General features: G+C 39.7%; 1 protein-coding gene and 1 long non-coding RNA gene across 3 annotated transcripts; one reads left to right on the top strand and one right to left on the bottom strand.

Annotated features, from left to right (window-relative positions):
* Nucleotides 1-66: 66 nt before the first annotated feature.
* On the bottom strand, nucleotides 67-25198 carry LOC133570127 (3',5'-cyclic-AMP phosphodiesterase 4C-like). Of its 2 annotated transcripts, XM_061922818.2 has the most exons (17): nucleotides 25067-25198; nucleotides 21984-22630; nucleotides 21259-21393; nucleotides 13878-14005; nucleotides 13611-13793; nucleotides 13257-13296; nucleotides 12876-12946; nucleotides 10987-11149; nucleotides 10823-10916; nucleotides 10591-10748; nucleotides 7557-7655; nucleotides 7302-7466; nucleotides 7112-7211; nucleotides 6878-7032; nucleotides 6656-6778; nucleotides 2980-3162; nucleotides 67-1764 (listed from the first exon to the last, which is right to left on the bottom strand). In XM_061922818.2, exons 2-17 carry the CDS (start codon nucleotides 22023-22025, stop codon nucleotides 823-825), a joined length of 2781 nt encoding a protein of 926 aa, XP_061778802.2. In that variant the 5' UTR covers nucleotides 22026-22630; nucleotides 25067-25198; the 3' UTR covers nucleotides 67-822. The 2 variants fall into 2 exon arrangements, with proteins under 2 accessions (XP_061778802.2, XP_061778803.2); XM_061922819.2 differs by lacking the exons at nucleotides 21984-22630; nucleotides 25067-25198 and having other exon boundaries at nucleotides 12863-12946; nucleotides 21259-21272.
* Nucleotides 6915-21397, top strand: LOC133570130 (uncharacterized). The gene is made up of 5 exons (XR_009810053.2): nucleotides 6915-7052; nucleotides 7145-7232; nucleotides 10506-10883; nucleotides 10964-11168; nucleotides 21229-21397. It is a non-coding gene; the product is annotated as an uncharacterized lncRNA (long non-coding RNA).

Below are 25198 nucleotides of genomic sequence, written 5' to 3' on the forward strand. Positions count from 1 at the left end.
GTGAATTACACTCAATAACCTTCAAGTTACAATTTGCAGATTGACTGATAGAAACAAAGAAAACCATCATGATTGATCATATTTATTATGACATCAGAGAAGATTAAAATACATGTTTGTTATGTACATATATGTAACAGTGGGTGATAAAGTGCCAAACCTGCCCTTTTTAAGTTTTTTTTTTAATTTTTTTTTTTACAAAAAACAGTTGATTTGTGGAAGACCATCACACCTTTAGCCTTGACCCACAATGCATTGTTTCCCTTGTTGCTGCTCGTGGCTCACTTTGGCACTGTTTGCCCTGTCACTCGACTTGGGGGTGAGTACAGGGGGTTGTCTACTTGCCTGCAAATTATTATTATTTTTGTACACTTTTCCTCTTTACAGTACTGCTTGACTTTCAAGTGTAAAAATAAGACGACAGATTTCACTGGTGTTTTTTTGCTTTTTCTTTCAGGACAAACAGAACAAGTTTTGTGGTGTGGACTGGATGTCTCGTGTGGAATCTTCCTCATAGGACGACACAGAAGACAATGGGAAATAACGTCAGTGAGCTCGGGAGAACAGGCACAAACTTATTTGCATGTTATTTTGTCACCCTGTGAAAAGGTCAATATAACGTGTTGAACCCTTTTCCTGCCTCTGCCTGCTGAGGTTCCGCCCGAGCGTCCGCTCCACTGCAGTCTGTCTGAGGCGAGCGCAAACGTCACTTTCCCCTCTCACCACGCATGGTCACAGGTGGGTGGAGCATGTGATTGACAGGCCGACTGTCCTAGTGCATCTTGACATCTTCTCTTTTCGCCCTCGTAGGCTTGGATGTCACTAACTCTCTTCTGCTTCGTTTCCTTCCCCATCCTCTTCATCTTCTTCCAACTCTTTCTCCTCAACTTCCTCTCCTTCCACTTGCTTCTCAGTCTCTGCCTCCTCTCCCTCCTCAACCTCATCTACCTTCATATCTTCTTCCACATTCTCGTCTTCCTCCTCCTCATTGTTTCCCTCAACCTCATCTACCTTCATCTCTTCTTCATCTTCCTCCTCCACGTTCCCATCTGCCTCATCATCATTCCCTTCTTCTTCAGGCTCTTTCACGTTCCCCTCTGCCTGCTCTTCATCCTCCACATTCCCTTCTGTCTCATACTCATTCAGATCCTCCTGTGCCTCCAAATTCCCTTCTGTCTCATCTTCCTCCACATTCACCGCTTCTGCTTCACTTATTTCGCCATCTACATTTTCCTCTCCTTCCTTTCCCTCCTCCTGTATCCCATCTTCAGTCCCACCTTCATCATCCTTCTCTCCCTTTGCCTCCTCATCCTCTTCTTCCTGTTCCTTTTCTCCACCGCCATTATCTCCACTTTCTTCATCTTCTAGCTGCTCCTCTGCAGTTTCTACACTCGCCTCTTCCTCCACCTTTTCTCCATCGTCACCATCATACTCATCGCAAACTCCATTCTGCTCGCTGTTGTGGTTCTTCTCATCTTCCCTCTCAGCCGGGTCGTCGTAGCTGGGGGTTCCCTCACATCCAGTGCTGCTCCCGGTGTGCACATGGTTGTGGTTGTTGTGCTCCAGGTCTTCCAGTGTGAGCTCAAACTGGAAGCGGTCGTGCTGCAGGTGTCTGTCCGGGGGCGGCGATGGCGACTGAGGCATGGTGTTTAGGTACCACTCCCGGTTCTCCTCCAATGTGTCCAGAAGTTCCTGGGCATCCGGGTGCACCAGGTCGGCCCACGTCTCCCACAACGGGTGGACAATGTAGTCAATGAAACCCACCTGCAAGGACGAGGAATGACTGTAAATACCAAGTACGCCCCTCCGGTACATTTCATCAACCATTTTTCTTGCAGTATGTTTTCTCAAGGGACAATATTACCGAAATAAAACTGGGTATACTTTACAATAGTCTGTGTACAGCATATATTTAAAATGACTCAACATGCAGTCATTATTATCCAAATCAGGGGTGTCTAACTTACAGAAAAAAGTTCAGAATGTGGGGGACGCTTTCATACATTTTGTATATGAAAAATACTAAACCCAATACAATTTATCTGAAATAAAAATAATCAAAATCTTAGCTTTGTTTTATAAGTAACAAAGCAAATTCATATTTATGTTAATAGTGCTCTAAAGTTAACTTGCCTCACCTTGCCTAATCGAACCCCCTTAAGATATTACATTACTTCTCATTATAATATTTACTAATATTGTTATTATACCGTTGACTAAAACACCTAATAAGGCTCTAGCACGCTCGAAAACATACCATATCTTGCAAGAAATTTGTACACTTTTTTTTTATCATGATAGGATGCACAGAAATCATTTAAGACTATATACAGTAAGACACGCAGGTCGTCGGCCATTCTGGTGTTCAGGTTCCATTTTTGGGAGAATTTAGTCCAGTTTAATTTTTTCATAGTTGTTTTGTGTAATTTTCTAATGTAATCCGTTACATGTTTAATTTGTCTTAAGAATGTGTTGCTGGGCATTAAAAATTGAGCTGCGCCACACTTTAGACATCCCTGGTTTAAATAGATGCCAACACAATACAAGGATAAGCTTGTCTTGACTAAAGTCAAGCATGATGTGGAGATGCATGAAAGGAAGCTGTGGCTCATTGAAGGAGACGTGAATTCCATGCTCAAGAGGATACTAAATATCAATGGTGCTCAAAATGAATATGACGTTCGCTATGAGGGGTACTCTTTTTTTTTTTTTTGCTTTGTCTTCAGCTACTTAGACAATAAGGCCGTGTGTTGACTAATTATATCTACACTGATATACAAGCTGGACACAGACTTTTCTCAAATACATCAAAGTTTCATTTTTATAGCATTGTCCTTTGGGGAAATGTACTGTAATAAAATGTTTGCTGAAAGAAATTGTATCATGATACAATAGCTAGTGACAATACCAATGCTACACCACATCATGTTACGTCAGAATAGCAGATCTTTCAAAATAAGACTGGACATTGAGCTCCACCTGGCTTTTCTCCACAGAGGCAGTGTGTTTGTCGCACATGGCGCTGATCTCCATGCCGCGCTCCCTCTCCTTGTCGCCCTGGCGAAAGAACTCCTCCATGATCCTCTCCGTCCACTGCCGGTACAGCATTAAGGTCTTGGTGGGGTTGCTCAAGTCGGCGCAGTGCACCATGTTTCTTAGGACCTGCAGCACATGAGGGCAATGGTATTTAAACCAAAAAGAAAATAGGGCAATTGTGGTTTATCAATGATGTTTTTCTTTTAGAAATTGCACACAGAAGAAATAGCCAATAATGCTTAATTCAATATCAAACGTAATGCCAGCTATTCACAGTAACATGTCCAACAACATAGGTCAACAGAATTAGTAAGTGCAACTGCAACCGGCTGCTAATTCTGTCAACTGGCTCCCAATTATCATTGAACGATTACCATACTATATGCTGGCTCATTGAAAACTACACAACAGAGTAGAGAATGGATTGGGAGAGTCCTCACACAATCACCAATCCTCACAAATGACACCAAAACTACACATGTTTTTCACAGCTTCATCTTGTGTTCCACAATCTGCTGAAAACATCACACTCTGGCAAATATGGGTGTCGAGGCGGTGGCGAAAGTGGAAATGTTGATCTAAAATAAATACAGCTGTGGAAGTTAAGAATGTCTAACACTACCAACACCCCATTTTTGAACATTTCACTCAGGAGATGGGATTTATGGCTCCCTAGAAAAACTGCTCCATTCAAAGAGCCGTTCAAAAGACTTGACGGTTATATATATATATATATATATATATATATATATATATATATATATATATATATATATATTTTTTTTTTTAGAAGTTACTCGTTTTTATGAAGGAAATAATCACTACCAGAGGTCACCGATTTATACTCTTATTTGTGGGAAATATTTAAAAATAGTATTTTATTGTACATTATGTTTTCATAGAAAAGTTTCATAAGGTTGTACCTTCTCCCAATAATTTTAAAGTGTGATCATTATTTTGAACTTTCTCCCGCTTAAGAAACTTTGTGGCACAATAAAAACTACACAGGCAACCGATAACCTTCCCAGCAGGCACAAGACATTGATACAACGTTGACTATACATACATGTCCTTTAAATATGTAAAGTATTTGAGACAAAGTTGGATCCACGTTGTTGGTTGGGAAATTTCAATGGTGAAATCAACATCACAATCTAACATTGAATAAACGTCAAAAAGCATGTTGTTTCAACGTTGCATTTGTGTTGTAAAATGACCAAAATTGGTCAAAACAAAGTCAGAACCCAACATTGATTAAACGTCGTCAAAGAGAATGTTGTTCCAACATTAGGTTTAAGTTGCTAAACGTCAGGACCTAATTCAACAAGTTCTCAACGTTGTTTTAATGTCTTGTGCCTGCTGGGTTCATGCAAATTAACTTTACAGGAACATTTTCCACACGACTATTTTAACAACGCACGGGAAAAAAATGCATGCAAATAATACATATAAAAAAATTTATAAAAATGTGCACAATCTATAAATAAAGTGCATACACCATTGTACTCCCCTTAGGTGTGTACACCTAAACGAGGCTACTTAACAAAACAATCAACCAGGAAAGTTAATCCAAATGTTGTTATTTTGCTCAGTTGTTAGGTTTTCAGGCAGTGTGACTCCAGTCCAGTCAGGTGGCACACTTTTGAAGGCAGTTTGCATTTAAAAACGACTGGCAACTGCAAATCAACTTGTTTGTTAATGTCACATCGCTGCTTCAATCAACACATATGTCATCAAAGCTCACTTTTAAGCATTCCAAATTTTTAAAACAAGAATGAGGGGGATAAAAAAAAAGGTAAACAAATAGTGCTGTCGAATGATTACCTTTGTAAATCAGATTAATCACACTTTTGAATGTGGATTAATCATGATTAATCACAGGTTATTACTCACTTGTATACTTTAAAATAACTTTAAAAATACTGGAATATTTCAACACAAATGCAATTTTATCATCAGAATGTCATACAGGAACGTTTTTTTCATGTTTAACTTCAATGTATGGTAACAGTTTTAGCTTAAAAACTGTGTGGGTGTATGTTAATGGAGTCTCCTGACTCATCTTTGCACGTATGCATTGGCCTGATCACTCTTGTCGCCTTTCCTTAAGGCAAAGGAGCATGTATAGTAAAAGTAAATTGCGACAATTTCTTGTGATTAATCACACGAATAACTCTTTATTTTTGATAACCTCAGTAAAAATATACTAAATCACTTAAAGTAGCAGCATAGGAGAAAGTCATGTTTAAGTTTCACTTTTTTATCCCATTTCCCATAACTGTGGTGCATTCAAAGACCCTCGATTAAAGTTAGAAACAGAGGTGTCACTATTTTTTTAAAGACAGGGGGAGACTTAACCCACAAGAGATGCACAAATAATAATAATAGTATTGTATTATTATAATTTGTATTATCTACTGATGACAATCTTATGTGTATCAGCTCATTTCTACTTTACACTTTGAAGTAAAGGAAAACTTGACATATTTATAATCCTATTTAAGGGAAAAATGACAGGTTATGTGATTATTTTGATTTATAATCTGGCCACTTTATATTCAATTTGTTGGCACTTTTTTGTGAAAAAACAAATTTTTTTTTTTAATTATTTTGGGGGGAGTTATCTCGATATGTATTGGATATGTAAATCCTATATTTAAAAAGTAAACAACATAATTAAGGTTTTAACATGTATTTTAAAAGGCTGGTTTCAACCAAATTAATGCAATAATTAGATTTATGGTATCAGTGGCAGGTCGTGCGCTTCCCACCTAAGCCTTCAGTGATGTCCGACTTCAATGATTACCTCTCAAAATACCATAATTGGTGTCCCCACATGACCATTGCTGGAGAAATACTAAACAGGAACACATTTACACCTTACTGCGCATTGAATCACATCAACAGTATACAAAACGGGTTATTTTCTGGCGGATTTAAAAATGTATTAAAACGCATCAGCAAATAAAACATATACCGTAATTTTCTCTGCTTGGCTTATGCAACTTCCGGTCAATAAAGTTTGATTCAAAGTACACACTTCTCAAATATACATTAAGTGCGCTGACCACATGATGGCGACAAATATACATGTAACAATGTTAATTAAATGACAAGCATGACACACTTTAACAACAAGAGTTAAGCTACAGCTACTGACAACAACTCGTGATCTGATTGGCTATCGCAACTGTCTATCAACTGTATGTGTCCCTTCACTTACAGTACACGGATGCCTGCATTGTTGAATCTGAATGCGTCTGGCAGATTTCCTACGGCATGGCAACATAAGCTAGCTGAAATCTGATTGGATACAAACTAAAACTGAAAACAACAGCACTAGAAGGAGCATAATATTAAATGAAGAGAATATGAATAAGTTTAGATATTTAGGGAAAGTAAATGAAATATTTTTTCAATCTTTTATTATGATCATGATTTCTGGTTATGTTAGGCCAGCAGAGAAGGCCTTGCTGGCCCTGACGGCACACCACTGGTATGTATACTTACCAAGTGTGTGTGTGTATGAAGCGGTGATGTTTGATTTATGGTGCGATGGGGCCCCTTTTGGAGTCTGTTTCGTAGGGACTTTGGTGCTACACCCCTGCTAGCAACTCACCTGCATGCGCTCATTGTAGTGATCCAGCAGCAACACACCAGAGCTGGTCACCTTCTTCGTTTCAACCATAGTCTTCAGGTCGGCCAGTAGGGTCATGTGTTTGGACATGTCTGTTGCCAAAACCTGAAAACAGGAAGAACATACGCTCTGTTTCTTTTCGCTCATATAACCATGATTCCTGTTTTTTTTTTCATGTCTGCCACTTAGGAATGATGAACTTACGATATCGATAACGAGCTTGCGAAGGCTTTGCCGCTGTCGCTTGGTAAGGTTCTGGAAGATGTCACAGTTGTCCTGGTGTAAGAGCTTGAAGCCCACAGCCAGGTGGTGATTCTCTAGGACCGACTCGTCATTGTACATCAGAGCCAGCTCGGAGTCTGGGCACAAGGAGGCAAGTGTAAGTAGTAGAGTTGCTGCAGACAACAACATTAACGTTTAGTTAAATTGTACACGCACTGGTGTTGATGAGAAACTGATTGGAAACTCCAGGGTGGTCGACATCGTGGATAGCGGCAGCAAAGAGGGCGGCTAAGATCTCGAGATCGGTGAAGACAGCCTAAGGACAAAGAGAGAACAAGTGAGCAGCAGAGACCTTCAAAACAAACCGCATTACTTTAGTGTGTGAATGTGTGTGTGCCATACATACATCAAGAGCAGGTGTGGAGAGCAGCACATTTGTAGACTGTGTGACATCTGCAGCATGGAGGCTGTTGTGGTAGGCCACGTTGCCATGGTAATGGTCCTCCAGGGTCATCACATAAGTGACAAACGTGTCGATGGGGATGCGAAAGGTCTTCAGCAACTCTCGTTCCTGAGGAAGTAAGGCAAAAAAAGAGGTAGTGGAGTTTCATAAATAGTCAAAAAAAAAAAAAAAACTTTCTTCATAAAGTCATTTGAGTACCTGGAAGATGGAATACATGATGCAGCTCAGAGGTCTGTTGTTGGACAATTCGGCAATTTGGAATATGTTGAAGCTCCACTTGTCCAAGTCTTCCAACTCCTGCTTCAGAATGAACACACACACAAATACACACAAAATATGAAGTTTTATTTAACAAAATAATCATTAATATAAGTCTTCTGCATTTTTTCCCTGCAAGTAAAAAATGGTAAGTTTGAGACGTCTAAGTCAAAATTGACCATGTTTATCACAAATGCTAACATATTGTAGCATTGTCTTGCCTTGATTTGATTTATTTCCAGCATTTTTAAATAAAATGCAAAACAATAATAATAATATAAATAATAAGTAATCAAATGTTTTATTTTGAATATATTAAATGTTATATGTTCAATGTTTAGAGATCAGTGTTTATGGTTTTAAGCGTTCTTTTTTGTTATCCACAAAACCCAAAACCGGTGAAGTTAGCACGTTGTGTAAATCGTAAATAAAAACAGAATACAACCTATATTCAATTGAATACATTGCAAAAAGAAGATACGTAATGTTCAAACTGGTAAACTTTGTTATATTTTGCAAATATTAGCTCATTTGGAATTTGATGCCTGCAACATGTTTCAAAAAAGCTGGAAAAAGTGGCAAAAAAGACGGAGAACGTTTAGGAATGCTCATCAAACACTTATTTGGAACATCCCACAGGTGAACAGGCTAATTGGGAACAGGTGGGTGCCATGATTGGGTATAAAAGCAGCTTCCATGAAATGCTTAGTCATTCCCAAACAAGGATGGGGTGAGGGTCACCACTTTGTGAACAAATTTGTGAGCAAATTGTCAAACAGTTTAAAAGAACAACATTTCTCAACAAGTTGTTGCAAGGAATTTAGGGATTTCACCATCTATGGTCTGTAATATCATCAAAAGGTTCAGAGAATCTGGAGAAGTCACTGCACGTAACGGCAAGCCCGTGACCTTCGATCCCGCAGGCGGTACTGCATCAAAAACCAACATCAGTGTGTAAAGGATATCACCACATGGGCTCAGGAACACTTCAGAAAACCACTGTCAGTAACTACAGTTTGTCGCTACATTTGTAAGTGCAAGTTAAAACTCTACTATGCAAAGTGAAAGCCGTTTATCAACAACACCCAGAAACGCCGCCGGCTTCGCAGGGCCTGAGCTCATCTAAGATGGACTGATGCAAAGTGGAAAAGTGTTCTGTGGTCTGACGAGTCCACATTTCAAATTGTTTTGGAAACTGTGGGCGTTGTGTCCTCCGGACCAAAGAGAAAAATAACCATCCGGACTGCCATAGGCGTAAAGTAGAAAAGCCAGCATCTGTGATGGTATGGGGGTGTATTGGTGCCCAAAGCATGGGTAACTTACACATCTATGAAGGCACCATTAATGCTGAAAGGTACATACAGGTTTGGGAGCAACATATGTTGCCATCCAAGCAACGTTAACATGGACGCCCCTGCTTATTTCAGCAAGACAATGCCAAGCCACGTGTTACAACAGCGTGGCTTTGTAGTAAAAGAGTGCGGGTACTAGACTGGCCTGCCTGTAGTCCAGACCTGTCTTCCATTGAAAATGTGTGGCCCAATATGAAGCCTAAAATACCCCAACGGAGACCCCGGAGTGTTGAACAACTTAAGCTGTACATCAAGCAAGAATGGGAAAGAATTCCACCTGAAAAGCTTAAAAAATGTGTCTCCTCAGTTCCCAAATGTTTACTGAGTGTTGTTAAAAGGAAAGGCCATGTAACACAGTGGTAAAAATGCCCCTGTGACAACTTTTTTGCAATGTGTTGCTGCCATTCTTAAGTTAATGATTATTTGCAAAAAAATATTAATTTTCTCAGTTCGAACATTAAATATCTTGTCTTTGCAGTCTATTCAATTGAATATACATTGGAAAGGATTTGCAAATCATTGTATTCTGTTTTTATTTACCATTTACACAACGTGCCAACTTCACTGGTTTTGGGTTTTGTATTTGGTAAGGTATATCTGTTTTTGTTGTTTTGTTAGTTAGCAACATAGCTCAAAAAGTTATGGGCAGATATTGATAAAACTTTTCAGGAAATGTTAGAAGAGAATAGAACAAGCTTTCTTGTCATTGCACATTAAGAACAACAAAATTGTGGAATACTGATGGAGGAAGCTGCCATGCAGTGCGCTAAACCACGACCAATCAGGAGCAGTTAGGGGTTCTGTGTCTTGCTCAAGGACACCTCAACAAGAGCTCGCTAGGCCGGGATCGAATCAGTAACCCTCCAGTTACAAGACGGCCGCTCTTTACACTTAACCTTGCCGCCCCAATGGGATAAAGAACAAGTAATTAGATTTTGTGGTTAATCCAGATCGTTTCTACCTTGTTACTTACCCTACATTTACATTTCGAGGCTGTACTTTTCTGTGACCCCACCTCCACCCACAGACACAAAGAGAGTGGATCATTCTGTTAATTTCATTACGCTATAAAACGTGCCCAGCTGCAGACAATGCTGCAAGGCGTGAACACACTTGCAGCTTGTTTGAAAGACAAACAAAACAAACATGCTCAGACATGCCAATTTAATTTACACTTAAATGGCGGAGCTAATTAATCGATTTAGTTCGTTTTTGTGTGTGTTTATTACTTAGCAACATAGTAAACAGGTTATGGGCATATTTTATTTAAACTTTTTAGGAAATGTCAGAAATGGGATAAGGACCACGTGCATCGATTTTGGGAGTGATCTGGATCAATATAAATGCAGAATTTTTTTTAAAAGATTCTGGAACGCATGATTTGAATAAATAAAAAAGTTGTAAGGTATGTTGTTGTCGTCTACAACAGTGCATTCTTTTCTTGTTATCGTTGTAAAGGCAGGATGTTTGATACAGCACTTGTACTGTGCAGCTGCGATTGTATAACTGTGTTTTACATCAAGTATCTCTCCCACAGGAAGCTTCCAAGAGCATTTAAGTGACACTTTTCTCCCCACTAAGCGGACAATGACTGAATGTACTGAACAAACGGGCGGCAAGACCTTGGCGAGCTCATCCTCGTGGTCCGTGTTGACCCCGAAGCGAGGCATGGAGGAGCTGGAGAGGCTGGAGCTGTGGGACAGCTTCCGCACGCCGCTGATATGACTCATCGGCTTGTCCTTCAGCGTCGGAGATGGGATGTCCACTTCGTCCTGCTTGTCTACAGATTTGACACAATCAGTGACTCATGGCTCGCATTGGGATGCAACGTGGCAGGATTGGTGCTGCACTCACCCAGGAAGGTGCTGGAGATGTACTCCGACACCTGGTTGCCTGAGCGACTCATCTCGGACAGGTGGGACAGCTCTCTGTTTAACATCCTCTTGAACTGTAGGACACAGCGAAGGTGCTCAAAAACACTCTTTCTTAAATAAGGTCAAGCAAGGCCCGGCTCCTACCTTGTTGGATGCCATCTCGCTGACCGAGCGGTGCGTCTGGATGGTTTCCAGCTGGTCCAAACACCAGTCCAGTTCTTCCAGCGTGTCCAAGGCGAGCTGTTGATGCTGTTGGTCCGACAGCTTGGCTCTGGGACTGACACACACGCCACTCAGCGGTGACCTCCTGAGTTCACAGAAAAAAGGTTAGCTAACAATTGTGCTTATTGTTTTTATTCTTGCCAATTACCGGTAGTCTTCAAGGTGCGCAACAATATCTTTCTTCAACTATCATATTAGAAACATGCTGGAGGGTAGAAATAAAAATATAATGATACATCATTTTAATAATAACAATATAATAGTAATAATGTAATAATAATAATAAATAATAATAATAAATGATGCAATCATTTGGTGTGTAAGGAAATAAAACAAATTTCACATGAAGTTAAATAATTGGCATGACATAAAAAAATGTGTGTAATTAATATTGTACATTAGAGCAACTGACAATAAATTAAAGAATAATACATTTTGTAATTATATTGAGCATCCATCCATCCATCCATTTTCTACCGCTTATTCCCTTTGGGGTCGCGGGGGGCGCTGGAGCCTATCTCAGCTACAATCGGGCGGAAGGCGGGGTACACCCTGGACAAGTCGCCACCTCATCGCAGGGCCAACACAGATAGACAGACAACATTCACACTCACATCCACACACTAGGGCCAATTTAGTGTTGCCAATCAACTTATCCCCAGGTGCATGTCTTTGGAGGTGGGAGGAAGCCGGAGTACCCGGAGGGAACCCACGCAGTCACGGGGAGGACATGCAAACTCCACACAGAAAGATCCCGAGCCCGGGATTGAACCCAAGACTACTCAGGACCTTCGTATTGTGAGGCAGATGCACTAACCCCTCTGCCACCGTGAAGCCATGCATAAGACATACAAATAAAATATAATTTTTTTTCTAAATGACTTCCATCCATCCATCCATTTTCCACCGCTTATTCCCTTGGGGGTCGCGGGGGGCGCTGGAACCTATCTCAGCTACAATCGGGCGGAAGGCGGGGTACACCCTGGACAAGTCGCCACCTCATCGCAGGGCCAACACAGATAGACAGACAACATTCACACTCACATTCACACACTAGGGCCAATTTTAGTGTTGCCAATCAACCTATCCCCAGGTGCATGTCTTTGGAGGTGGGAGGAAGCCGGAGTACCCGGAGGGAACCCACGCAGTCACGGGGAGAACATGCAAACTCCACACAGAAAGATCCAGAGGCCGGGATTGAACTCACGACTACTCAGGACCTTCATATTGTGAGGCAGACGCACTAACCCCTCTTCCACCGTGCTGCCCCTTTCTAAATGACTTAAGAAATAAAATAAAATACATTTTGATAAAATAAATGAGTTTAAGAATAATAAAAGTTATATCTATAGACACAAATACCGCAATATAAAACGATTAATACAATTTATAATACTATAATTTCAAAATTTGGAGCATAAGAAATACAATAAAACATCCATCCATCCATTTTCTACCACTTGTCCCTTTTTGGGGTCGCGGGGGGTGCTGGAGCCTATCTCAGCTGCATTCGGGCGGAAGGCGGGGTACACCCTGGACAAGTCGCTACCTCATCACAGGGCCAACACAGATAGACAGACAACATTCACACTCACATTCACACACTAGGGACTATTTAGTGTTGCCAATATCAAACAAAATTAATGAATAGAAGGAATACAGACATCTGGACATAACGAATTTTACATAAGCAATAAAGTTAGCATATTACAATAACATTAAAAATTAATTGTGAGAGCAAAAAATACAATTAGATAAAGCAGTATGTAAAAATAAATAAATAAATAATGGTCATTACATAATATACTGACTTGACTGTCGGAGTGGAGACGTTGGCGAGGAGGGTGAAGTTGCTTCGCACTGATCGCAGACTGGCCAGGACCTTTAATCATCATCCCATAAAATCAGTTTTAAAGTCAGATTTTTGCGTTTTTACCCCAGTGAGAACTACATTTCCACCAAGCAGTTTAGTTCCATGATCCAAATGTGTAAGCGGTACCAAAATGGCTTATTTGTACGCAGTTTGGCCTCTTCTGCAGTGGCACGAGCTAGACACATTGTAGTCTGTTGATTGGTTAAAAGAAACAACACAAATTAATTGATTGGCGAGTATTCACTATAAAAATACACACGAGCCACTGCCAGGTGGAAAAGTGTCTTATGTGGAATAAAAACAGTGGTGGTGTTCTGACCTGAGCAAAAGGAGTAACGATGAAGTCCTCTGCAGTGTGCCTAAAAAAGGAGAACCCACATGGGGACACATAGTATACAGTATGTATATTACTACAGTGTGTATCGTTCTACAGTACAGTAAGGATTCATATGGCCCCATTCGTCACGGTTTACCAGACACATGAAACGTGAAATGTGTTTTGTTGCATTTCCAACTTTAACAACAGCGTCAGTTGCTATGTGGAGTGGCACTTTCCATCGTTTTCAGCAGATTGCATTTAAATGATTAACCCCCCACTTCCTCTCACGCGAGATCCACCTAAGAATGGGGCCGTACGAATCCCTTCCCTACTGTGTGTCGTTCATCCCCTCACCCTTCGCTGGCCAAAGAGGAGTTCCGCGAGACCGTTTTGGGCGACATGTCGTAGTCCGAGTCTGAGCGGTAGAGGAAGGACTCCCTCCTCTGGCTCTGAGGGAAGGACGTGTGCAGGGTGAGCCCCGGACTCTGCGAGCCCAGTGGTGTGTGAGCGGGGGAGACGCCATTTTCTCCTTCATAACTGCAAGGTGACAAGACGCCACAGAGTCTGATCAAGGAAAGTGCATACAGAGACTCGGGGGGGCCCTGAAGTGGGCGCGCAAACCTGTCGGCGTCGGCTTGCGTGATGGAGATGCGCGGCGGGATGCGGAGGGGGAGCGTTGTGGGGCGCGGCATGTTGCCAAGGACCTCTGGCGAGCGAGTACGGTCGCGAGGGCGGAGCCAGCAGGGAACCTGTAGATGATAGACATCAGTCACTAATGCAACCATTAAGTGTAGCTTTCTAATTATGTTTAATTACTACAAACGCCTCAATTCAATTAACCGCTGAGTCTCCTATCGTGCCAAGTGTGTGTTCCACAAAAGCAAATAACTACCAAAAAAAATGATCGCTGAGGCTGTAGGTAACCTCCTGGAGTCATTTATATTATCATTAGTATCTGCATTTACCGTATTTTTCGGACTATAAGTCGCAGTTTTTTTCATAGTTTGGCCGGGCTCCAGTGCGACTTATATATGTTTTTTTCCTTTTTTATTATGCATTTTCGGCAGGTGCGACTTATACTCCGGTGCGACTTATACTCCGAAAAATACGGTAAGTGTCTTGTGTGGTCAGCTTATTTACCTCTCCATGCGCTTTATAAGGGATTGCGCTACTCAGCTGTTAATGTAAAACTCATGTGTGTTGCATTTGTCGTACTGTTGTTTACTAACTAAATACTATTCATGCTGACTGAGCATTTGTCTCTTTACCACTATTACATCATTGGTTCTGTTGCTACTACATACAATAAATGATGCTACATACATATGCTACATGTTCCTTTCCACTTTCTTCAACTGAAAATTATTACATTTAGAAAATTAAGTAATATTTTCATATTTTGGACATAACATTCAATATAACAAGCTGTCTCTAAGTGGTGGTCAATATAATTAGTGATTGTGACAAAATAAACGGTTAGTTATTAGAGCTGCGAATCTTTGGGTGTCCCGCGATTCGATTCAATATCGATTCTTGGGGTCACGATTCGATTCAAAATCGATTTTTTTCGATTCAATGCGATTCTCGATTCAAAAACGATATTTCCCCGATTCAAAACAATTCTCTATTCATTCAATACATAGGATTTCAGCAGGATCTACCCCAGTCTGCTGACATGCAAGCAGAGTAGTAGATTTTTGTAAAAAGCTTTTATAATTGTAAAGGACAATGTTTTATCAACTGATTGCAATAATGTAAATTTGTTTTAACTATTAAATGAACCAAAAATATGACTTATTTTATCTTTGTGAAAATATTAGACACAGTGTGTTGTCAAGCTTATGAGATGCGATGCAAGTGTAAGCCACTGTGACACTGTTGTTCATTTATTTTTATTTTTATAAATGTCTAATGATAATGTCAATGAAGGATTTTTAATCACTGCTATGTTGAAATTGTAACTAATATTGATACTGTTGTTGATAATATTCATTTTTGTTTCACTACTTTTGGATTGTTCTGTGTCGTGTTTGTGTCTCCTCTCAATTGCTCTGTTTATTGCAGTTCTGAGTGTTGCTGGGTCGGGTTTGGTTTTGGAATTGGATTGCATTGTTATGGTATTGCTGTTTATTGTTTTGTTGGATTGATTAATTAAAAAAATAAAAAATAGTTTTTTGAAAAATGATAATCGATTCTTAATCGCAATTCGAATTCGAATCGATTTTTTCCCACACCCCTATTAGTTATGTAAGCAAGCCGGTGGTGTTCTTGTTTTGTTTTTTGGTTTGTAAAATCTAATTGTGAGCAAGTTTCCAAAAGCCCTTTTAATTAAAGGTGGTGTTTGCAGAGGACAGGTGGCTGCCTAGAGGGCGCTCATGTTCAAACTGGCATCATGTATTAGATCCCACCCTCTTCTTGGTCTGACTATGTAAGCTACGCCCCACTGATAAAAACGGGCACACAAAAATAATAGCATGATATTAAAAAAGCGGTGTTTTGAAAAACGTATGATTTCACTCAGGGTGTACCCCGCCTTCCGCCCGATTGTAGCTGAGATAGGCTCCAGCGCTCCCCGCGACCCCGAAGGGAATAAGCGGTAGAAAATGGATGGATGGATGATTTCACTCACCAGTTCAACAGCAATATAACAACCTGCTCGTCTACATTCATTTTGTGATTTGTTTAACGTTTGACTATGACAAAGACGGACATTTATTTGTAAAATTTCTCCTCTTAAACCACTTTTGGTAACACATGATAGCCGTTAGTAGTGTTTGTATATTTTTTTTGTTTAAAAAATTAATTCTTGATCTCACTGCAAACTACATCTTTAAAGGGGAACTGCACTTTTTTGTTTTTTATTTTGCCTATCATTCGCAATCCTTATGAGAGAGACAAGAAGACAAACTTTTTTCTTTCCGTTCTAAATTGTTAAAAATCGCTCGTTCTTGGTGGCTAGCAATGCAGCTAATGGGAGTAATCCATACTGCCACTAAATCGTTTTAAAAATTGCATCCAAAAACTGCCAACAATACCGTATTTTTCGGAGTATAAGTCGCACCGGAGTATAAGTCGCACCTGCCGAAAATGCATAATAAAGAAGGACAAAAACATATATAAGTCGCACTGGAGCCCGGCCAAACTATGAAAAAAAACTGCGACTTATAGTCCGAAAAATACGGTACTTCATTTACGTCCAGTAACCAGTATAATAACCAAGCTGTAGCAACATTGTTATTGTAATAGCAAACACTGAGGAACTCTTTTTTTTTAGCGTAGTAATACATCATCTTGAGATGGCATGCTAAGGCATTAGCCGTGAGCTCGCAACGGCAAGAAATACGCTCGCTTTTGCGTTAGCAGCTGAATCGTTTTTGAGTTTGTGATACACAACACAAAGCGATAGGACACCAATCTGTACTGACTGAAAAACATGAACAATCATATTACAGTATCTGTAAAGTATTACTTCGTGTTTATATATATAGGTATAACTCGGTTGGTAGAGTGGCCGTGCCAGCAACTTGAGGGTTCCAGGTTCGATCCCCGCTTCCGCCATCCTAGTCGCTGCCGTTGTGTCCTTGGGCAAGACACTTTACCCACCTGCTCCCAGTGCCACCCATACTGGTTTAAATGTAACTGAGATATTGGGTTTCACTATGTAAAAGCGCTTTGAGTCACTAGAGAAAAGCGCTATATAAATATAATTCACTTCATTTCACTTCACTTTACTTTGTACACAGCTAGCTCAACAGTATATGTATTGTAGTTGTAATAACATGCATATTGTGGTGTGTGTATCATGATCAATACTATAGTGATTCACTGTTCGGTCCAACTGGCCGGGGAAGTTTTTACAAGTTGACTTTGGGTAAGCACGCCATATATTTTGCATAGCTTGGCTCCAAGTTCCACATTTATACTCACGAGTCACGCCAACCTCACTCTCTTGGCTTCCGTCTGCTCTACCATTTCACCCTCTCCCCATGCTTGCTTCAAGAAACAGTTCGTCCTCTGTATATTCAGCTTCGAAAAAGATAAGGTTGTGAATCTTCATTTGGCCAAAAATAGTCGTCTTCGTTGTCTGTTACAAAGTCTGCCATGATTTCAACACACTCGTGTTTGTTTACGGAAGTAGGAACACAGTTGCTGCCAGATGTTGGAAGTGCGCTGCTATGGAAACGGAAATAAATGTGCTAAGGAAAGAAGTTCCGGTAGTGTTTAAAATGACCAAACTACGGTAAATATTGTACATATTACATATTGTTATGAACATGTCTGTTACTACATTATGTATAGACTTGCGAATGTGTATACAAAACGTTGATGGAGGGTTTTTAAGTTGTTTTAGAGGGCTTTGAAGGCTACAACGGTGACTTCCATTAGCCGCATTTTGCAAGCGTTTTTTTTTAATCATCTTTACGATCTTTAAAAAAAAAAAAGACGTGTTCTTGTCTCTCATATTGATTGTGAACGATAGCCAAAATTCCCCAAAAACTGCAGTGACCCTTTAAAACTTAAAGGGGTTCAGCTCAGGATCATATCTTCCAGTAGAACTTAGTCAAACTGCACTTTTTGGGGGGAATTTTGTATATCGTACACAATCTTTATACTGTAGAACAATAACGCATATGTCTTCTTTTTTTTAATGCACTATAATTTGTAAAATATAGCAAGTACTAGGTGGCTAGCAATGCAGCTACTGTGATAGGAGTACTTTACTGCACCAATAAAGCCTTATATAATAAACCACCAACAATATTCCATTTACATGTCGAGACATGAATATTAACCAAGTAGTAGCGATATTGTTATAAGCGCTAACGCTGTGGAACTAGGTAACTAGCTTATGCAGCTATTGACATGGTGAGCTGCTGCATCGCCTCTGAGTTGGTAAAAGTTATTTCTAGATTATAAATCATGTCTCTCACTTGTATAGTAGAAAGTTGTGGCCATAAACCGAGAAGTTGGTCAACTTTGACATTTAATTTGGACCCGGACATGGCAAGAAAGACACGAAAAGATGCTCGTTATACACCCACCTTTTAATTTATTTTTTTTTACCTGCGTGAAAATTATGATACATTTTTCTCCTAAACAATAAGATATATACATTCCCTCAATCGGCATCCCACTGACAGCAGACATTGTTTTGTGATTGGTGTATTATGTTCGTAGTTTTATTTTTTGTTTAGCACTTAGCAATACTGCTGCTTGCTATATCACTCAGCATCTAATATTTGTAGCTCACCCTCCTTATATTCAGGTTAAAAATATAAGGTTGTGGATCAGCATTTGTCCCAAAGTAGTCTGTGTTTGCTCTTGTGAGGTCTGCCATGATTGGTAGTGTGGTTGTTGAAGGAATTAGCGAACGTTGTAATGTGTCGTTCAAATTAATACGCGCCGTATACAGGCCTATTCAATTTGGCCCACCGAACAACACCCAAATAGGCTTGATGAAACCATTCAAACCAGGGTTATCATGTATGCAGTATGTGTGTCACAATAAAACGACAGTGGGTCGAAGATGGCACTATCAACCTTGAAAAAAATCAAAATAAATTGCGAAAATCTGCCTTTTAACAGCGATTGGATAACAAAGTATTAATGTATTGAAATTGCTGACTTTGTGATGTATTTTGTATTCGTGGTTGTGTTGTTTTTGGCTTTTTACCTCTGGCGATCAAAACTGGTTAAATACATCCATCCATTTTCTACCGCTTGTCCCTATCGGGGAAACGGGGGGTGCTGGAGCCTATCTCAGCCGCAATTGGGCGGTAGGCGGGGTTACACCCTAGATGAGTCGCTGCCTCCGTTAAATACATGTAGCGCTGAATTTGACCAGCACAGGGCGATAAAGCTACACATTAGGTTTAATTGTGTTAAACCACATGTGTGCAATGTTTGCTGTGTGTATTAACATGCAACCTTCTATTTTATTTATGTAACATACAAAATGGAAATACACAATGGAGGTACTTTTGTCATGTTTATATTTTCAGTCTTACAAACCTAAATAAAGGAAGACTTATAAAGAAGTAAAACTGAGTAAGAAAAGTAATTCAAAAGAAGGAACATCAATCATCAACAAAACTTAGCTTCTGTTTCTTCATGCTGTTAACTATCTGTCTCGCTGCACTCGCTGGAAACGAGTAGCGATGATGGAATAATGAATTTATTGACAGGGCATTGTGAAAGCTAATGTCTTTACTTTGTAAATAAGTAAACACAGTCTCAGAGGAATACAACCTGCGGAGGCACTTTTTAAAAAAACAGATACATTTTGATGTCTGGCCCCTGAGACCTTTATGCTCTTGAAACTGCGGCCCTCTTCGTTATGTAGTTGAATAGCCCTAGCTTAAAATGACCAAACTACGTAAATATTACATGTTATTATGAATGTCCATGTTACTACGTCACATATAGGCTAGGAGCATGTATATACAGTAAAACGATGGAGTTTAAAAAAAAAAAAAAAAAAAAAAGTTTTTTAGAGCGCTTAATACATGGAATAGAGCGAATCCCATTACCTCTATTGTTAGCTGACTTTTGCAAGTGTTTTTTCCGAGTTAGAATGCATTAAAAAAAAAGAAAAACACATGTGCTTGTCTCACATAAGGATTGTGAATGATAGACAATATTTTGAAAAAGTTTAAATCCATAATGTTGAAAATAAAGTGTTTTAAACAATGCTTCCAATTGTCAGAAATTACCAAAAAATATTAGGAAAGTAGTTTTTACAATGACGACAGTATCATCCCAGCAGGTACAAGACATTGAAACAACGTTGAGAACTGGTTGAATTAGGTCCTGACGTTGAGCAACTCAAACCTAACGGTGGACCAACAAGCTAATCTAATCAATGTCGGACTGTGACGTTGATTTGACCATTGAATTTTGGTTATTTTCCAGCCAATATTCTACAACACAAATACAACGTTGAAACAACATGCTTTTTGATGACATTTATTCAATGTCAGACTGTGACGTTGATTTGACCTTTGAAATTTCCCAACCAACAACGTGGATCCAACGTTAGACGCCAACGTTGTCTCAATTTACAAATACAACTATTTTGCAAAGTTGTTTAGAAGTCAGTTTGAAAGGACATGTATGTTTAAACAACGTTGTATCAATGTCTTGTGCCCGCTGGGATGTGTTTTATTATAAAATTGTGATATTTTCGTGATTCATCTTTATAATACAATACTATGACCTCATACGATACCAAAGATACTGAGTATGGTTTTATACGCCTTTCTTCCCATTGTCAAAGATTTGTTATTTCAAAGCAACTCAAATTATTGCACGTTTACCGTATTTTTCGGACTATAAGTCGCAGTTTTTTTCATAGTTTGGCCGGGGGTGCGACTTATAGTCAGGAGCGACTCATGTGTGAAATTATTAACACATTACCGTAAAATATCAAATAATATTATTTAGCTCATTCACGTAAGAGACTAGACGTATAAGATTTCATGGGATTTAGCGATCAGGAGTGACAGATTGTTTGGTAAACATATAGCATGTTCTATATGTTATAGTTATTTGAATGACTCTTACCATAATATGTTACGTTAACATACCAGGCACGTTCTCAGTTGGTTATTTATGCCTCATATAACGTACACTTATTCAGCCTGTTGTTCACTATTCTTTATTTATTTTAAATTGCCTTTCAAATGTCTATTCTTGGTGTTGGGTTTTATCAAATAAATTTCCCCAAAAAATGCGACTTATACTCCAGTGCGACTTATGTATGTTTTTTTCCTTCTTTATTATGCATTTTCGGCCGGTGCGGCTTATACTCCGGAGCGACTTATACTCCGGAGCGACTTATACTCCGAAAAATACGGTAAATATTGGCAAGCATTCATACATTTCTAGTGTTTAGTGTCAGCGAAATATGCATTATCCTGAAGCCTGATTAATAGCATGTACATAATAAACAAGCCACATCCTTATTCTATAGGAGTGTGTGACTGCTATGTTGGCTCACTACCTGGAGACTGGATGACAGTCTCCTGCTCCTGCCCCTGCGTAGCTCCGCCCCCAGCGTGGCCCCGGACGTGTAAGATCGGCTGTAGCGCGGTGACTCTGCCTTCTCCCCGGCAACCGCTATGTCCGTGTCATCGCCCTGTGAGAATGTGAGGGCAAACAAGAGGAGCTTCATCTTTGTCTCTTCTGGAGTTCCACATCCACGCCTGCATATGTGCATCCCATGCAACAAAAGCGTAACAGTCAAATGTGTGTGTTTGTGTGTCTGGGATAAGGCCTCTACAGACGGAGGAGCTCTTGGATCTGCACTGCAGTGCCGTAGCAACAAAACACTGGGGGAACAGTACCAGTTGCTAGGCAACAGTGCCGTGTTGCTCCCATGCTGTGCTGAATGTTGTCGTCCAGACCAGATGTGGAAAGATGCTTACACATAACATAAATGTGTGTATATATATATAAATATATATATACACACTCTCACACAAACACTAACAGAAAGGCTCAGTATGATCAATAAAAAGCTGTTTGAATAATGCATGCTATCATCATGTCCTTCATCCAGGATGAAAGCATCTCAAAGGAAACGTCCTCTTCTAAGTGGATTCATGTGCACAGACCTTTGAGGACATGAACAAAGGAAGGCGGGAATGTTGTGTGTGTGTTTTGTCATGGCGGCCCTTCAACGCAAGCCAAACACGGCGGCGGCGTTTCGACGGACGTGCTCCTCACCTCTTCTCCTGTCACCGACAGCACACTGCGGCTCTTCTTCATCCTGATTGGCTCGTTCTGCGCTCCAGGGCGGAGCGTTCCGGAACCCAGGCAGCAGAGCAGGTGGAGAGCCAGGACCGGAGAGGTCAAAGGTCACTGCAAGGTCAAACCTGGGACGGCGGGGTCAGGGCAGGACGCGGTCAGACCGGGTAACCGGCGTCCATTGAGGCCGACCCAACCGACACCTCAGTGTTCAAAGTGGACCCCGCCCACAATGCATTTAGGTGTCAGGCTTCTTGTTATTGTTGTTGTTTTGATTGCTTATTTTCCACACAAGCCCCAGATAAGAGAGACAAATAGTTCACTCCATTTTGGATAAAACAAACAGTCCAGAGGGGGAAGGTCCAGGTGGTCCTGCTTGGACCAGGTGAGCCAACAGCACATCCCTGTCAGGGTCCATGACGCCAGTGCGAGGGGACGCTCGGTAAAAACATATTACCAAATCCTCTAATCCAACACGGAATCTTCTTTGCATATTTCCAACCTTGTCAATGTGTTCCTATTCCAATGTAGGAACCCAGAAGCATCATCTGTGGTCATCCTTTCAGAATGTTGAGCACCACTGGAAAGTAATCCTAGAAGGCCTGCAGTGTCTCCTCTTGTCACACCTGCAAGGACACCAAAAAAACAAGGTCAATTCATTTTTTGGTTCATTTTTAAAATTCACAGAACTCTACAACTGTGACGTAGAAGATATTATACGAACACATTAATATGGCATATTGTGGGGAGGGACATTCTGTAGAAAAACATGCAGTGTCAATGAGTCTAATTTAAGGGCCACACTGAAAATGTAAATAAAATCATTAAATTATAAGAAAAAGTAGAAATTTTACCAGAAAAAAATGTAATATGAGAATAAAGTTGTAATTTACAAGAAAAAATCCATAACATTATACAATTAAACTTAGTTTTACAGAATTCATATGTGATATTTTGAGGGGAAAAAAGGAGTAGATGGTGAGGGGCGTCATTTTTTGACAGGTCAAAGATGAAAGATGTAACAATGCAAAAATACATTAGTAAAATTATGAAAATAAAGCTTCATTTACAATTAAGTCATATTGTTTTGACAATAGAGTCATATTTTTGGCAAGAAAAAAGTTGCAACATAAGACTGCAATAAAGAAATAATATTAAAAAAATTAAGTGGGAATAATCAAAGGGAATTGAATTGTGATATGAGGAAAGAAAAGACATATTTTTATTTTATACGATGAAGTCGAAATATGAGGATGATGATGTAACATTACAAAAATACATTGGTCAAACTTTACAAATAAAGCTTTATTTACAATTCAGTCTTAATGTTTCGACAATATCCATCCATCCATATTCTACCGCTTGTACCGTTCGGGATCGCGGGTGGTGCCGGAGCCTATGTTTCGACAATAAAGTAAACTTTTGGCAAGAATAGAGTTGTAACATTGTGAGTAGACTGAATAAATCTGAGTAGACTGAATAAATCAAGTATATTACACAAATAAAGTTACAGTTTTAAATAAATAAAATTTGTGATATTGTGAAGAAAGAAAATACATCTATTTTATTTTATAGAATAACGTCAAAATATAAGGATACATATTTACCATTACAAAAATGTATTAGAAAAATTATGACAATAAATCTTATACATAATGAAGTCATAACATGGAAGATATAAAGTTGCAACATTACGGGACTAAAGTTATAGCCTGACCACAATAAAGTTGGACTCTTTCAAGCATAGATTCATAGTCTTACACAGTTGCTCCGATTGTAACTTCATTCTCTTAATAAATACGTAAAAAAATAAGTGTTAATTCTTTAGATAGAAATAGAGTAGGAATTATTCTCATAACAATACGACTTTATTCTCATATTATTATGAGAACAAAGAATATGAGAAAAAAGTAATGGTTTTACAAAACGATGCCAACATGTTCTTTCCCCAAAAACATTATTTCCCCCCCCAAAAAGGATAAGCATTTTTTATTTCTTTAATGTGATTTTTCCTGACACATTATGATTTGTATTACATTGAAACTTAAATTGTGATTATCTGATTTTATTACTGTAACATTACAGAAAAAAATTCCCATAATATTTCACCTTTACTTTTTTTGATATGACAACTTTATTCTCATAATATTTAAGGATTCAAGGAGCTTTATTGTAATATACCAGCACACATGAGATGGCATGACATTTGACTAAGATTTCTTTTAAAGACAACTAATTATTGCATCCTTATTTGCAATATTTACCTAATTCACTTTCATATTTCTAGTTGTATTTTGCTCATCTATCAAGCCAACCATGTGGCCGGATGTCTGTTTGTTATGAAAGAAATGGTTAAACATGTTGGGAACTTCAAAGCATTTTTAACTTTCATGACCAGTTGGAACCAGCCTGAACTCCAACAAACCGTTTTGCTGTTGAATTTCCCCTTTGAGGGCTCTTCACTGTGCTTTCGTACCATGAACATGAGACTCATGCACACCACAAATCACACCTAAATCAGCCATTTACGAGGGACAAAATGACAAGAGATGGCTAAAACGCCTCTAGCACAACCGTAAATATTGTTGTCATTGCGGTGGCCTTGCTCAGCTAATTCTCAGCTCATATACTGCAACACCAAATTTTTTCCTCATCTTATATAATTACTCGTAGTCGTCCGAGATGACCCATTTTTTTTTTGCATTGGGAGGGACTCGACAGTGTTTTCTGATCAGCTGGCAATCACACACACACACACACACACACACACACACACACACACACACACACAGATAGGGTCAAACAGTCTGCTTGCACACACACAAGGGTAACAAATGAACACATGCATGGTGACACAGTGACTTACTGTACATGCACAGACAATAAGCAGAGAGCAGCTCAATATGAAGATGCGGTGTGATTAAAAAAAACATGAGGGATGCTCGAGTGCACAAGAGGGACGTCTCTCTCTTACACTCACACACAGACACACACAAGTAGATGACACACGTCAGGCTGCAGCAATTCTCTCCCCCCCCCCACCCAAACAACAACACACTCACCTTGATAGCATCCACATGAAGGCGGTGGGCCGGGCCTCCTCTTCCTCTTCCTCCCCCTCCTCCTCCTCCTCCTGCTGCTTGCTGGCCGTGGTCGCTCCCTGCAGACGAGTCGTGCATGTGTCACAAACACTC

Source organism: Nerophis lumbriciformis, linkage group LG27 (assembly GCF_033978685.3).
Source record: "Nerophis lumbriciformis linkage group LG27, RoL_Nlum_v2.1, whole genome shotgun sequence".
Lineage (NCBI taxonomy): Eukaryota > Metazoa > Chordata > Actinopteri > Syngnathiformes > Syngnathidae > Nerophis > Nerophis lumbriciformis.